Below are 16,677 nucleotides of genomic sequence, written 5' to 3'. Positions count from 1 at the left end.
AAAAGGCTAAGCCTTGGCTATAAGTCAGACGGAAAATTCATCCTATAAATAGAATCTAATCTAACATTTTACATAGCTATCTTGGTTATCCATATAAGGAATTCGCGTGAAAATTCATGCCATTTGAATTGCACGATCCTGCGTTTGATTGGTCTCATCTGGAGAGAAGTGACAGCTTATCCAATAAAATGGAGGCTACTTTTTTTTTTTACATTGTTGTAGATTTCTCTCATTCTGCAGCATACTCAAAGTATTTGCTAGGAATTTGTTGCCAACAAATTTAAGAAATCAGTCTGTAAATAGGTTTAATGGCTTGAAAGTTCCTGGGCCACCCAAAACGTGTGGCAAATCTTTCAAAGATGGGCACCAAAACAGCACAAGTCTAATTATAGCTATAGGCCTGACCCTGTACAGAAAACTGGATCGAAAGGCCACCCCATTTATCATCCCTTTGTTGCATGAAATGTTTATGACTGCTGGGTATAAAACATCGTACAAAGCATCTGCATAGGGCCAACCTGAAACCAACTGGTTTCAACAAAGTCACAGGGTTTACCAGACAGGGCATGGTGACAGACATACTAGTCATGCGGAGGTCTTGTTTGTGAAACAATGGCAGTCCAACGTGGCAAGCTTACTGCAGCGCTTCTGATTATTCAAGCAGGTTTTGTCGTAATTTTCGCCATTTTTGCCGAATATGACGACACAGCTCATGTTTTAAAATTACAGAACCCAAACAACACACATGTTGGGAATGTCACTCGCTTGGAAATTTATCCGCGTAAGTTATTTTGTATATGCAAAGTTTATTTATTTTTATTTATTAAATTTTATCAAGTTATTATCTCTCCCCTCTTTTTCCTCATTTGTTATTATTTTTTTTTATCCTTATGTGAATTAGTTTTAGTCATGATTACTTGGATATAGTGATTACAGGGTTTTACCTTGAGAGCATTTTTGTTGTAAGAAATATTTTCCTTGTTTACAAGATATATATAATCTTACAAAAATTTTTTCATTTTTCCGAAATGTGTGTTTGTGAGTGGTTGCTCAACGAACAGGCTTACAGGATACGTGGAACGTTTGGGTTACATCTTTTAATATGGAGGTGGCCTAACTTATAGAAGTACAAAAAATGTGCTCAGCTTTTTCTCATGGCCAAAATATAACTTTAAAAGCCAGTTCGCAGCGGTCACTCCAGAAATTAAGTTGCCTGCTGTGGTGGCTTCAATGGTGATAGCTGTCCAAACAAGTGTCAATGACATAATTTCCGGTCAATCCGACCATTGACGGAAAATGTGCATACAGTAGAGGGGCTATTAAGAAATTTAAAGTATGTCTCAAAAATGAAAAAAAAATCTGATTTTGTTGGGCATATCTTTCTCCATATATCCTTTAAAAGAAGAGAAAACGGTCAGTGAGCGCAATGTCGCGTTTTCTAGCCTGATAGTAAAATAATGTATAAGACATATAGCATGGACAGCTGCGTCATTTGTCTAGAATTACTCAAAAAATGCCGTGTAGTAATCACATGAGCCACTCGTGATTAACACATTTAGGTACAGGCACAAGGAAGGTGCTCATGTATACCTGAAATCAGAGAGCAGACAAACATTATTTTCGGTTATAAGATTGTTCAGAGGAAGCTAATCTATAAGAGATCTATGGAGCCGTGAAAATGACACAGTAAGGAAAAACATTTCAAGTAGAAAATAAAACACACACAACTTTCAAAGTGTCAGTTATGCGCACGATATAGTTGCTGTAATCTACATACAACACAGCGATGACTGAATGGATTACAGAGTCGGAAATTTAAAAGCGGCTGATCGGATGTCGGATCGACTCACATAGACGTGAAGTGTATTCAGATCAATTTTCCGCACCCTACACTAAACAAACCGGATGAAGGTATCTCGTTCCGCATCTTGCGGTAGCAGAACCTCGACATGAGGACGGAGCAAACCGCGCGCGATGTCCTTATCCAGAATCCTTTTATAATATACAGACGCTTCCGATATAGCACGTACTCGCGGGTAGTCCAGTCGAATTTTTAATTTTATCTTTGGGGTATTGAATTCCGTTCTTTTATGTTTTGAAACGTCCATTCAAATTTGCACAAAGGTTTGTCTTGCATGTTGGGGTAGTCGGACAGACATGAGGCAGATGCATTAGTCCATATAGGTATAGTATAGGCGATGAATCAGTGCACGAAGTGGCACTTAGATCAAGCTGTCTTTCTCAGTGCTTCCAGAGCGATGACTTCAGTTAATAATAATAACTGGCCTACCGCCTCGTGACTTGCGCTGGCGGGTCTTTCTGATCTATGAATATACCGTCCAAGGGAATAATGGGAAGACCAATTCCAGATACATCACTCAATGATAACCCTGAAAGAGCCAACAGAAACACATTTTCCTGATGATTAGTTGTATATTCCCTGAGTACTGCTCAATATGAAGGCCTATGCTCGAAGCAACGAGGAGATAACTAGCCTTTTCATCAAGCAGACACAGTATACATTTTCAGCGTCAAGTGGTTAAACACACTACATCGTCTATTAACACTAATGTTTAGATAGTGAATTTGTGGATTTCCCCAGCTTTTTGACAATAAATGGTCAGTGCCGCTTATAGGGCCGTTGGGCAGTCGCTGAGGGCCACTTGTCTCTTACAACAAGCCAATGACAGATGGTTTTACCACTGACACAGTGGTTTCCTCCTCCCATAAATCTGATTGCCATTGTATAAAAGACAACGACCTGAGCAAGGCGTTAATCAAACAGTGGTTAATAAATCGATCCCAGTATAGGTATACTTTTACTCAAATAATGCCAATTTTCCGGCTGAATCCAGTTATAGATTTATAGTTTCTCTTCTCTTTTTTAACTTTCATTTTCAGTGTACCAGGACGTACAAGTTATGATATTTTTTGGGATCGGATTTTTGCTTACCTTTCTCAAACGTTATGGCTTCAGTGGAGTTGGTCTCAACCTTCTCATTGGCTGCTTAACTATCCAGTGGGGAACAATTATCAACGGACTCTTGGACTTGCGACAATCACAAGATGGAAAGTTCCATTTGATCGCTTAAGTGTAAGTGAAAAACTAGTGCATTTGACATAATGAGTGTGTACAGGTTTCGATTTGTGCATCTTGAGGTTTGACGTTTTGGGATATGTAACATGGCACTGGCTGGATTCAGAATATGTACATGTACCTTTCTGCCACAGGTTTCGGTTTGTGCATCTTGAGGTTTGGCGTTTTGGGATATGCAACATGGCACTGGCTGGATTCAGAATATGTACATGTACCTTTCTGCCACAGGTTTCGGTTTGTGCATCTTGAGGTTTGGCGTTTTTGGATATGTAACATGGCACTGGCTGGATTCAGAATATGTACATGTACCTTTCTGCCACAGGTTTCGGTTTGTGCATCTTGAGGTTTGGCGTTTTGGGATATGTAACATGGCACTGGCTGGATTCAGAATATGTACATGTACCTTTCTGCCACTGGTTTTGGTTTGTGTATCTTGAGGTTTGGCGTTTTGGGATATGTAACATGGCACTGGCTGGATTCAGAGTGTGTACATGTACCTTTCTGCCACAGGTTTTCGGTTTGTGCATCTTGAGGTTTGGCGTTTTGGGATATGTAACATGGCACTGGCTGGCTCCAGAATATGTACATGTACCTTTCTGCCACAGGTTTTGGTTTGTGTATCTTGAGGTTTGGCGTTTTGGGATATGTAACATGGCACTGGCTGGATTCAGAGTGTGTACATGTACCTTTCTGCCACAGGTTTTCGGTTTGTGCATCTTGATGTTTGGCGTTTTGGGATATGTAACATGGCACTGGCTGGATTCAGAATATGTGCATGTACCTTTCTGCCACAGGTTCCGGTTCGTGCATCTTGAGGTTTGCGTTTTGGGATGTGTAACATGGCACTGGCTGGATTAAGAGTGTGTACATGTATCTTTCTGCCACAGGTTTCGGTTTGTGCATCTTGATGTTTGGCGTTTTGGGATATGCAACATTTCACTGGCTGGATTCAGAATATGTGCATGTACCTTTCTACCACAGGTTTCGGTTTGTGCATTTTGAGGTTTGGCGTTTTGGGATATGTAACATGGCACTGGCTGGATTCAGAATATGTACATTTACCTTTCTGCCACAGGTTTCGGTTTGTACATCTTGATGTTTGGCGTTTTGGGATATGCAACATGGCACTGGCTGGATTCAGAATATGTGCATGTACCTTTCTGCCACAGGTTCCGGTTTGTGCATCTTGAGGTTTGGCGTTTTGGGATATGCAACATGGCACTGGCTGGATTCAGAATATGTGCATGTACCTTTCTGCCACAGCTTCCGGTTCGTGCATCTTGAGGTTTGCGTTTTGGGATATGCAACATGGCACTGGCTGGATTCAGAATATGTGCATGTACCTTTCTGCCACAGGTTTCGGTTTGTGCATCTTGAGGTTTGGCGTTTTGGGATATGTAACATGGCACTGGCTGGATTCAGAATATGTACATGTATCTTTCTGCCACAGGTTCCGGTTCGTGCATCTTGAGGTTTGCGTTTTGGGATGTGTAACATGGCACTGGCTGGATTCAGAATATGTACATGTACCTTTCTGCCACAGGTTTTCGGTTTGTGCATCTTGAGGTTTGGCGTTTTGGGATATGTAACATGGCACTGGCTGGATTCAGAATATGTACATGTATCTTTCTGCCACAGGTTCCGGTTCGTGCATCTTGAGGTTTGCGTTTTGGGATGTGTAACATGGCACTGGCTGGATTCAGAATATGTACATGTACCTTTCTGCCACAGGTTTCGGTTTGTGCATGTTGATGTTTGGCGTTTTGGGATATGTAACATGGCACTGGCTGGATTCAGAATATGTACATGTATCTTTCTGCCACAGGTTCCGGTTCGTGCATCTTGAGGTTTGCGTTTTGGGATGTGTAACATGGCACTGGCTGGATTCAGAATATGTACATGTATCTTTCTGCCACAGGTTTCGGTTTGTGCATCTTGAGGTTTGGCGTTTTGGGATATGTAACATGGCACTGGCTGGATTCAGAATATGTACATGTATCTTTCTGCCACAGGTTTCGGTTTGTGCATGTTGATGTTTGGCGTTTTGGGATATGTAACATGGCACTGGCTGGATCCAGAATATGTACATGTATCTTTCTGCCATAGGTTTCGGTTTGTGCATGTTGATGTTTGGCGTTTTGGGTATATGTACCTTGACACTGGCTGGATTCAGAGTGTGTACATGTACCTTTCTGCCACAGGTTTCAGTTTGTGCATCTTGAGGCTAAGGTGTTGAGTAATAACAGTATATGCACCTTGACATTGGCTGGATTCAGTATGTGTACCTTGCTGTCGCAGGATACAGTTTGTGACACCCTAGTTTTTACAGTCATAACTTGTCACGTTGATTGAAATCGTCACACAACACGCAGGATCTAACAAATGCTACAAAGCGAGATATGTACACACCATATGCAGGGCCCTTCCAAGTAAGGATAAATCACAATGTCAAACCTGAAACTATCCCTCTTGTCGTAAAGTCTGCGAGAGGCTTACTGTGTTGAGTGATAACGCTATATATACCTTGACACGCGCTGGTTTCAGAATGTGTACCTTTCTGTAACAGGATTCGAGTATTTAATTCGAGGTTGAGCATCTAATTCACTTTAATCACATTCACAGGGCTCAGTACACGGAAATGTTGTTAACTGGATTCCATGATTTGCCTTAACCCTTTGCTGCATGCTGTCCAATTTATTGGACAGTAAAAACAATTCGTGAAATGCCTATCTGTAAGCAAAGTCCTTTTTATCACATGAAGTACTGTTTTCTGGACGTATGTAGTTCTATTTTACCCACCACTCACTAAAAAAACAAGCCCTTATCTTCAAATTTATAGGTTTTATTTAGTAACTAAGTCTTCCTTCATCGTTTAATGCCTTCCTTGTTAGTTCCACACTGTTTCGAGTTAAAATATCATCGATTGTATTGAATGTCCAAAATTTTGAACAGTATGCATTGGCAATGATTCTGGTAAATTTCAGATGTCCAGTATTTGGGACACTGTGAATCACGGGAAGCAATTTTGAAACATGAATTCTAGAATGTATTTTGACTAAAACTCCATGTGTTGCTTAGCCTACTATTATTATTAAAATGTCATTTCGCAGGCCAAGATCACAGTATATGTCTGCTGATGAGGCAATACGTCTTTTGGTGAATGATACCGCGAGTGATATCCCGAGTGGCAGCGAAGATGAAAACCTCTCAGACGTCGATAATAATGACATTTCAACGGAGGGTGGACAGATCGAAACTGACGGGGACAATAGCAGCGAAATGGATGATCGCGAGGATGATGATCAGTCACAGACCATCATCAAGCAACGGAAGTATGTTCATGAAACAATACATTTTTTCCAAATATTTAAATCGTTATTTCATTAAACTTGTTGATGTGCTTATTTGCATGCTGATTTTACCTGTTTCTCTTTGTAGAACGGCTAATCCCATCTGGCATTGGGTTAAAAAGGACTTGCCGGAACACGTTAATCCAAGCAACAGTTTAGTTCCTCAAGGGCCAGCCCTACAAGCTTCCACTCCACTAGAAATGTTTCTGGTGCACTTTGGCGCAGACACATTTGAACTGTTGACACTAGAGAGCAACCGGTACATGCGACAGCTTGAACGGAATAGAAGTAAACCGATAACAGTCCTGGAAATGAAGATTGTGGTGGGAATCTGCTTTTATATGAGCGTTATGTCTCTTCCAAACCGCCGCATGTATTGGTCGAGGAATACCAGGCAGCCAATTGTTGCAGACGCAATGACTGTAAACAGGTTTGAAGAAATTTTGTCCGTTTTTCATACTAATGACAACGAGTTGATGAAGGAACGGGGAGAACCAGGGTACGACAGACTTCACAAGATTCGGCCACTTTTAGACATCATCGAAAACAATTTCCAAAATTGTGCAGAGCCGGAGGTGTTTGTGTCAGTAGACGAACAAATTATTCCATTCAAAGGACGGCACAGTCTTAAGGTTTACATGATGAAAAAACCAAACAAATGGGGCTACAAAGTTTGGGTACAATCTTCGGGATTGGAGTGGCTCGTGTGATATATTCAAAATACGTAGAAAACTCCATGAATGAGTCCAGTGTGTACCATTCTGATCTCTTTTGTGTGATGGGTAAGTGTGTTTATCTGCGAAGGACCCAGTGTGTAATGGGCAAGCATGTTTACCTGTGAAGGTCCCAAAGAGTGATGGGTAAGTGTGTTTCTCACTGCGAAGGACACAGTGTGTGATGAGTAAATGTGTTTACCTGTGAAGGATCCAATGTGTGATGAGTAAGTGTATTTACCTGCGAAGGACCCAATGTGTGATGGGTACATGTGTTTATCTTCGAAGGACCCAGTGTGTGATGGGTAAGTGTGTTTACCTGTGAAGGACCCAATGTGTGATGGGTAAGTGTGTTTACCTGCGAAGGACCTAATGTGTAATGGGTACATGTGTTTATCTGCGAAGGACCCAGTGTGTGATGGGTAAGTGTGTTTACCTGTGAAGGACCCAATGTGTGATGGGTAAGTGTGTTTATCTGTAAAGAACTCAATGTGTGATAGGTAAGTCTATTTATCTGTAAAGAACTCAATGTGTGATGGGTAGATGTGTTTATCTGCGAAGGACCCAGTGTGTGATGGCTAAGTGTGTTTACCTGTGAAGGACCCAATGTGTGATGGGTAAGTGTGTTTACCTGCGAAGAACCCAATGTGTAATGGGTACATGTGTTTATCTGCGAAGGACACAGTGTGTGATGGGTAAGTGTGTTTACTGGTGAAGGACCCAATGTGTGATGGGTAAGTGTGTTTATCTGTGAAAGACCCAATGTGTGACGGATAAGTCTGTTTATCATTGAAGGACCCAATGTGGGATGCGTAAGTGTATTTATCTGTAAAGAACTCAATGTGTGATGGGTGTGTCTATTGTTTCTGTGAAGATCCCAGTGTGTAACGGATAAGTCTGTTTATCATTGAAGGACCCATTGTGTGGTGGGTAAGTGTGTTTAGCATACATCACAAATAAACCATAATCTTCTGGCATAAGGAGTGCATTTCATAGAAGGAAAAATTTAATATTGATCTTCTAAACAAATGTTATTGATAATTCCTGTGCTCATTAAAGTCTGTCTAATGGAACGAGACCATCAGTTTTACTATTTTGTTTGTTTTTCACTTTTGAACAGGGACTATATTTTTGTAGGTGTATTGGCCGAGTTTTAATGGTGCGGCCACAATCGGAGATTACAGTTACAGGGCTATCATCAACACCTACTTTTCAATGGCTGCTTGTGTTGTGGTCACGTGTGCAACATCTGCTCTTGTGACTGAAACAGGAAAGTTAAATATGGTAACTACGCGGCACTTTGTTACTATGCGTACAGCAATGGTTGCGTCCAAGTTGTGAAACGACATAAATGTATAATCAAGAACTCTGTAAGACCACGCGGAAGCTAAAGGTCACGTGATCTCCTCAGCAGCAGAGAGCGTAGGTGAAGGAAATATCCGCGTAACGTTATAGCATAGGGAAATGCACATTTTTGAATCGCTGTCAGCAATAGTGTATTCGTTGGATTTGTATAATTTTCAACTTTTCAGATAGTATGCTAGGGCGATCAAGTGATATGAAATAACCGGATTTTACACTTCAACATACCTTAGGCAAATTTACATGTGTATTTCATTATCTCATAAAATTCAGCATAAACTGCGATGTTACAGGATGTCATATGTGTTAAATGTTACCTTGCTCCAGTGCTGAGAATTTTACAGGTACAGAATAACAGATATCTGAAATGACTACCATTTTATGTACACTGGATTTGCGCAAACGGTTGTATGTAGTAGGTCTACTTTGTAGATAAGATTGGCATTCGTGTCAAACACAGAAACTCAGTACTGGGTAGACTTTGCAGTAATCCGTTACCGCTGCAAGCAAAATTCCGAGGTTCTGGCGAGATTTTCGCGCACGTCGAATACGGCTTATTTTAACCGATAGGCTACACATTACATGTACTCTACTTTGTTTCGTGTCTCACAGGCTCATGTTCAAAATGCCACCCTGGCCGGTGGGGTAGCGATAGGTAACACAGCGGACCTGATGATTCAGCCATGGGGAGCTTTGCTGATTGGGGCAACGGCGGGGAGTGTTTGCACCCTCAGTTTCCAGTACCTGTCTGTAAGTACTGTATAATGTTGTGGGTTCTAATTATGGACAGGAACGCAACACAGAATGACTCGACTGGTAGATCTATATTGTCGCCAGTGTTGGTCACATATAAAATCGTAATCTGTAGGATGACAACATTACATCCCTCCCAACATTTAGAAATAAAGCATGAGATCTTAGTCATCATAGATCTGCTATTATGCATACGATATAAATCGAAATATCAAAAAAAAAAAAAAAAAAACGGAAATATAACTGTCCGTATAGTCAAGCTCTGACTCTTAGGCTTTGAAGAGCAATGAAATGTTAAGCACTTTATATGCTGTACTTTTTAATAATTAAAGGTACAATTAAAACAACTAAAAGTTCAAATTGTTCATTATTGGAGGGCATCAGTCAGAAATGTCAGTCACGAGGTTATATAGTCTCTGAAATGAACCGGTGGCTGTCGTCTACGACTGGACACTCGTGGTTGCACCGATTCATCATGGCTGTGAGCGGGAGTGGCATCATCAGCAAGGTCGTTGTCGTCATCAAGGTCAATGTCACTGATGTGATTGTTGGTGGTAGTATCTGAACATGTGTTATTAGATCTCAACACTTTCATAAATGATGAGTTTCTGGTGATGGAGTGATCTCCATGTTTAACGGTGATCATTGATCCTTTCACTGCGGTGACTTTATACGGGTTGGAGCTGAACAGAGGTTTAAGTTTACCCTTTTTCTGGTTGCGTAGTAGTACGATATCACCAACACGAATGGTGGCTGGCTTAGCCTGTGCGTGAAGATCAGCATAATACTTCTCTGTTTGGCGCTATCGTCTGTAACCTGGATGTCGGATTGAGAGACGGGTTGGGCAAGTTGTGGTAAAGTTGTGCGGTACGGTCTGTTGAGTAGTAGTTCAGCAGGTGGTTTGTCAGTTGAGCTGTGGGGCGTTGCATGGTAATTCCTTAAGAATTTGTATAGTTCCTGTTTCCATGGCTTTCCTTCAGCTTCAGATGCACGCATGGCTTTCTGTAAGGTCTTGATGAACCTTTCTGCATCACCATTAGCTCTTGCCCAGTACGGCGTGATTCTCCGGTGTTTCATAGCTAGGTAATCGAGGAACTGGTGAAACTCTGTACTATTAAATGGAGGTCCATTGTCAGTTTTCAAAACTGATGGTATACCATGTGTGGCAAATATCTTGTCAAAGGCGGGAATGGTGGATCGCGCAGAGGTGCAAAACGCCTTTTCTACTTCAGGGTAACGGGAGTATTCGTCATAGACAATCAGTAAGTAGTCTCCAGAGGGTAATGGTCCAACGAAATCTGCACAGACGTTTTCCCATGGTGCTTGCGGGAGCGCAGTCATCTTGAGCGGTTCTCCACGGGAAGAGTTTTCAGGGGTTACGGCCTGGCACAGGATGCAGTTATGAATGGTTGTCTCCACGAGTTTATCGATACCAGGGAACCAAACCTTTTGACGAAGCAGTTTCTTTGTTTTGACAATACCTTGATGTCCAACGTGGGCGAGGTCGCACACTCGCTGTTGAAGGCAGGCTGGTATCACAATGCGGGAACCAAACAGGAGGATATTTCCGTCAGAGTTTACTGATAAGTCAGTGTGCACTGTAGCAAAGGACTGAAGCTGTCTTGCTGTAGCGCTGTCAAGCTTTGCGTTAACATTTGGTTTGTAGGCAGATTTCCATTTGTTGCCTTTAACTAAGCCCATTACAGTTCGCAATAGTGGATCGGCCTTCGTGGCGTCTTGAATTTCTGCGGGTGTTAGGGCTTTTGGAACTGCATGCTGCGTTAGAAAGTTTGTGTGTTTCTCAGCCATCTTTTCTTCACAGCTTGGAGCGTCTGGTGACTGAACATGGTGCCTGGACAGAAAATCAGCTGGATTGCCATGTCCTGGGCGATATGTTACGTTGTACGAGTATCCTTGAAGCTTTAAGATCCAGCGTTCAATTCTCGCAGGAGGTTTTGAGCTGGCTTTGTTGAACAATGGAATCAAGGGTTTGTGGTCTGTAACAACGGTAAATGTTCGTCCTTAGAGATAGAGATGATTATGCAGTATTCCCCAGGTAATACCAAGTGCTTCACGCTCTGTTTGACTGTAGCGGTGTTCAACAGGCGTGAGGGATCGACTGCCATAGGAGATTATCTTTGTGTGGGAAGAGTCTTTCTGAGTGAGTATCGCTCCGAGTCCTACGGGACTTGCGTCAACTATGAGTTCAACAGGTTTCGATGGATCATAGTAGGCCATAACACTTTGGTCAGTTAGGGCAGCTTTAATGTCCGTAAATGCCTTCTCTTCTGCTTGGGTCCAGGAGAACACTGCTTTTTGTTTTGTTAGATCGCGCAGTGGCTTCGACAAGGATTGGGGATAAAGCGAGCGCAATATTGTACCATGCCGAGGAAGCTTTTAATTTCAGTTGCATTCGCAGGGCGGGTGGTGTTTTTGATGGCTTGCACTTTCTGTGGATCAGGAGAAAGACCATCTTTTGTGAACACATATCCGAAGAATTCAATCCTCGACTTGCTGAATTCACATTTCTCACGGTTCTGAGTGAGGTTGAGTGCTCGTCTGCGCTGTAAAGTTGACTCAAGTCGTTGATCATGTTCTTGTTGGTCACGTCCATGGAGAAAAACATCATCACTAAGGTTAATAACGCCTGCTAGTCCCTGAAGAGCCATTCTGATGTGGTTCTGGAAGACTTCGGCAGCTGAACACACCCCAAAGTTCAAGCGTTTGTATCTGAAGAGACCCATATGTGTAGAGAACGTTGTGAGGCTGCGGGATTCTGGGTGAAGGTCGATTTGGTGGTAACCAGCATTCAAGTAGAGTTTGGAGAATATCTTAGATCCATTCAGTTCAGATATGATATCATCCAGAGTGGGAGTTATGTGTCGTTCTCGCTGAATTGCTTCATTTGGTGCGCGCATGTCAACACAAATTCTGATCTGAGATGGGTTTTTAGGTTTCTCGACTACATGGATAGGGGACACCCATGGTGTTGGGACCATCACCAACTGGTTCGATAATGTCAAGTTCAAGTAGTCGTTTGAGTGCTGCTGTCGAACGTTCACGCAGATTAAACGGTAGACGTCTGTGTTGGTGAGCGACGGGTTGTACGCTGCCGTCCACGTGTAGTTTGGCTTGAACACCTTTCAATTTACCAAGTCCAGTAAAGCAATCCTTGTACTTAGACACGATTTCATTGGTAAGCGATGTAGGACTGTACTGTATTTCACGAATACACTTTGTGATATTAAGAAGTCCAAGATCCACGCATGTGCTGTAGCTGAGTAGAGTGTCGCAATTTCCTGGTGTGATGTAGAAGGTTGTTTGCATAGATATATTTCCGGCTGTGACAGTTGCTGAAAATTTACCTACTATTTCTAATGACTGACTAGTGTTATAGGCAAATATCTGAGGTAATTTGTCCATATCACGTGCAGGCTGTGGAGTAAGCTGTGTGAATGTTGTCTCACTCAACATGTTTACAGTAGCACCTGTATCGATTACAGCTTGGGGTGTTTTTTCGTTGACACCGACAGTTACTATTGGTTGTTTTGTGAAAATTCCATCACTGTGACCGTACACGCTGAATAAATATTCATTATCTGAACTAGAGTCGGCAAGGTGTGCAGCGCTTCTGACTTGCTTGATAGATTTGCCAGTGTCTTGCTGTTGACGTTTTTCTGTCGGCAAACGGATTCAAAGTTATTAAATTTATGGCAAAATCCACACGCCTTTCCCTTAGCTGGACAGGTTTTTCCTTCTGGGTGGGGATATGCATAGCCACAATATCTACAGTATTTACTGTGAGGCTTGTTGCTGGATGGTTTCGCATTTGTACAAATGGGTTTGCGGGCAGGGGTTGTTCTGTTTTGCTGAGACTTGTTTAATACAGTATTTACAGTCTCTGGGATAGGCTGATTGGACTGTTCAATCCTCTTCGCCTGGCGTTCGGACTGCTCCATAGCTCTAGCTAAATTTAGTATGTCCATCAATTTGAGGTCTGGATCACCCAGAATGCGTCGCCGAATTCTGTTGGAGCTACATCCCTGTATAAGCTGGCCTTTGATTTCTGTGTCTTGATCCGAGAATTCACATCCGAGAGTAAGGGCTAACTGGCGCAGACGTGTAGCGTACGTGTCCATTGTTTCGCCTACGTTCTGCTTAGTGCTGCGAAATAGGTATGTTTCATAGTCAATGTTTCGTCTGGGGTTCAAGTGAGCATTTAGTTTCTCTGCAGCTCCTTCTAGGGTCCTCACCTGTGTCCGGTAACGTATCCAGAATATCACTGATTTCTTTGCCGGCGTAATGGATTAACATGGCTCTTTGGCGCTTTTTATCTGCGATATCCATAGCAACTAAAAGATTTTGGAAACGTCGGACATATTTAGTCCATCGTTGAGCTATTGATGAAGGGTCACTGTGCACGTCGAACGAAGGGAATGTCGGCAGTGACTGGGCCATCGTTATGTTGTTGTTGAAGCCGCGTGTGCTGTGCGTGATAACAGCTGAGTGGAACAAAAGTGACGTAAAATTCACTGGTTTAGAGTGATGTTTCAGTAAAAGGTTAATTCCTGCGTGTTTTCTGAGTCACAAAATGTCTTACTGATAACGATGTGTCCATTCTCGTCGCCAAATATAATGTTGTGGGTTCTAATTATGGACAGAATGACTCGACTGGTAGATCTATATTGTCGCCAGTGTCGGTCACATATAAAATCGTAATCTGTAGGATGACAACATTACGTACTGTATGCACTGTAACAAAATAAACTGTACTCTTCTAGTAAAGAAACACATATACTGAGATGGAAATCCACTTGTGAAATATCCCTTAAAAAAAAGATAAAGACCGCGAAACCCTCATGCATGTATGTTTCGTAAATGTTTCGCTTTAAGGTGCAAAATTATAGCAATCGCTTACCGAACTCTCATTTTTTTAGTTCTTGTTTCAAGCAATTTTTTAAGATCACACCATTCTCCAGTAGCTTTCATGCCGTTTTACAAAAATGTGCACCAACCTGTTATATATATGCAAAAGTGTTTTAAAATGGCAGTGTTGTTAACATTGGCAGTTTTGCGCCATATATAAATCATACTTTGACAGAAGTCGAAACAGAACAAGAAGATATTTCACCTGAAAAGAAGAAAATATATGGAACTAGAGAGGACCATTATGTAAATTTCAGTTTTATTTATTTTATACTTCATTGATTTATTTGCTGTGATTTGGGGTTGGGGTTTGTAATTTCAGACTGTTCCTGGCAAATTGAAGCTTCACGATACCTGTGGTGTGGCCTTTCTGCACGGAGTTACAGGTATTCTAGGTGCAATAGCCGGTGCGGCGGCCGCGGCTTTGGCATCTGAGGAAACCTATGGGAGATACGGGCAAGTGATACATCGTGGTGTTTATTTATTCATTCGTTCTGTCATTATTTAGGACTGCTTAACCCGGAAGAGCTTGCACCGTTATCTGAGATAGGTTTGGTCAGCATGTTGTCCTTATTGTTTAAGAGAACCACAAATCTGTATTCTGATTGCAATACATCAAATATTTGATAATTTTTGAAGAACTTTGTCATCTTTATTATATAGTGCATCTATCTTCTTTCATAATATAATTTTGAGTTTATGCCAGTTTTAAACCCACACTCGAGCTCCGATATGTTTTGTACTGAAATCTGATAGGGACCTTAAGACACAGTATTGAAATACTTCGGCATGTAGGGTAATAAATGAACAGTTGCTGTTCATGTGTGACTTCGAGAGATCTTTTGGATCAATCCTAGGTCGAGTCACACCTAAAACTTTAAAAGAGGAAGTTGTAACTTCCTCGCTTGGCGTTCAGCATGAACGGGATAGTGTCACGACTGGTTGACCCGTATCAGTATAATGGCTCGGGCGGGGCTGCTTACATGCCTTGGTTAAGTCGTCTGAGTGAAGCAGCACTGGATAAAAGAGCGGTGGAAATCCGCCTGCAACGAGGAGGCACAATACATACACCCTAAGGATTCCTTCATCGTCATATGACTGAAAAATTGTTGAGTACGACGTTAAACCCCAAGCACTCACTCACTCGAAAGATCTTTTAATATAGATAACATTTATAGTTCTGTTTTTTCTAAGAAATAAATAATTCACTGAATGACATTTGTGTTTATTTTGTATTGCAGTTTGTACAAAACCTTCCCAGCTTTAACCCCAGCCGACAACACAACAGCTCTCAAATTACTTCAACAAGAATTCCCGGAGTTGGAAGCAGGTCTGGGACGGTCTCCCACCACCCAGGGAGGTTTTCAAATCCTCGCTCTTCTGGTAACAATTGCCATTTCTCTTGGAGCTGGACTCATTACTGGTAAATTACTTTTGACTAACTTATCACCGTTTTTGTACACACATGATGTAGATGTTACATGATAACGTGCAAGTTAGAAAAAATATTTCGTTGTCCATATTTGTCTTAAGGCTTGGCTCGATCAATTATATCCACAGATGATCATACGAATACGACGTTTACTGACGTCATCCATCAAAGAAGGAGACGACAATTTGTTTCATCATCTTATGAAGTAGAAGGATCGCTTCTATATTGATTCCTTTCTCTTTTCTTTTTTGACTTCTGATTTACGCCATACTCAATTTTTCACTTATACCGTGGCGGCTGGTGTATTTTACAGAGGTGGAGGCAACCTATGTGTGCCCGGAGTAAACCCGGAAAATGTATGCCTGGAATAAACCACCGGCCTTTGGCATGTTACATTGGCGAACTTTACTATATGTGGAATGTGTCATGTGATGGAAGGCAATGAAGGGATGTAATGAACTAACGCGAAATCGCAGTGATATTACGTATATGATGATGAAAACGACGTAAGTTGATATCGCAGGCGAAGATGCCTGTATATTTATTTGTTTGGTTGTTTAACGCCATACTCAAGAATTTCTATTTTTACGACAAGGATTACTTTCATAGGCGGAGGAATTCGGAGAGCAAGGCGTAAAGCACCGACGTGACCGAGCTTTGGCAAGCTACCCACGAACATTCCAATATATGACGTAAATATATGCAGAGCATATTGGTGGAAGACAAGTTGTCTGCAACACGTGGCCACACGAGCGTCGTGCACCCCACAAGCAATAAGAGCGAGTAAATGCAAATTCCGTGTCGAAGAACCCGCACCTCCAGTGTCCTGACGGTTTGGGCTTCTTTACGTCTTTCAAGCGTAATTATACGCCCTTTAACTGCATTTTTTTGAAAATGAAAATACAAACAATGTATGGAATATTTGTTCCAGTTTACCCGTATAAGCAAATATGTATCTACCCATGTGTTTTGCAGGCTTCATTCTGCGACTGCCGTTCTTTGACAGTCCGAAAGGAGACGGGTGTTTCAGTGACAGTGACTTCT

General features: G+C 41.9%; 1 protein-coding gene across 1 annotated transcript; it reads right to left on the bottom strand.

The window, feature by feature from the left end:
* Positions 1-9,929: 9,929 nt before the first annotated feature.
* LOC135461303 (uncharacterized protein K02A2.6-like) lies at positions 9,930-13,414 on the bottom strand. The gene is made up of 3 exons (XM_064738329.1): positions 13,172-13,414; positions 11,809-12,415; positions 9,930-11,272 (listed from the first exon to the last, which is right to left on the bottom strand). Exons 1-3 carry the CDS (start codon positions 13,412-13,414, stop codon positions 9,930-9,932), a joined length of 2,193 nt encoding a protein of 730 aa, XP_064594399.1.
* Positions 13,415-16,677: the final 3,263 nt, after the last annotated feature.

This window comes from Liolophura sinensis, chromosome 1 (assembly GCF_032854445.1).
Source record: "Liolophura sinensis isolate JHLJ2023 chromosome 1, CUHK_Ljap_v2, whole genome shotgun sequence".
In the NCBI taxonomy this organism is placed as follows: domain Eukaryota; kingdom Metazoa; phylum Mollusca; class Polyplacophora; order Chitonida; family Chitonidae; genus Liolophura; species Liolophura sinensis.
This window is presented reverse-complemented; position numbering and strand designations above follow the sequence as displayed.

What these genes read in the sequence shown, in the direction of transcription:
- LOC135461303 (XM_064738329.1), bottom strand. Translation starts at nt 13,414, where the DNA reads ATGGACACGTACGCTACACGTCTGCGCCAGTTAGCCCTTACTCTCGGA. An exon ending in ATCAGCCTATCCCAGAGACT is followed by an intron (nt 12,416 to 13,171) that starts GTAAATACTGTA and finishes GTAAATTGAAAG; the next exon opens with GTGTTCAAGCCAAACTACAC. An exon ending in ACTCAACCTCACTCAGAACC is followed by an intron (nt 11,273 to 11,808) that starts GTGAGAAATGTG and finishes CCGTTGTTACAG; the next exon opens with ACCACAAACCCTTGATTCCA.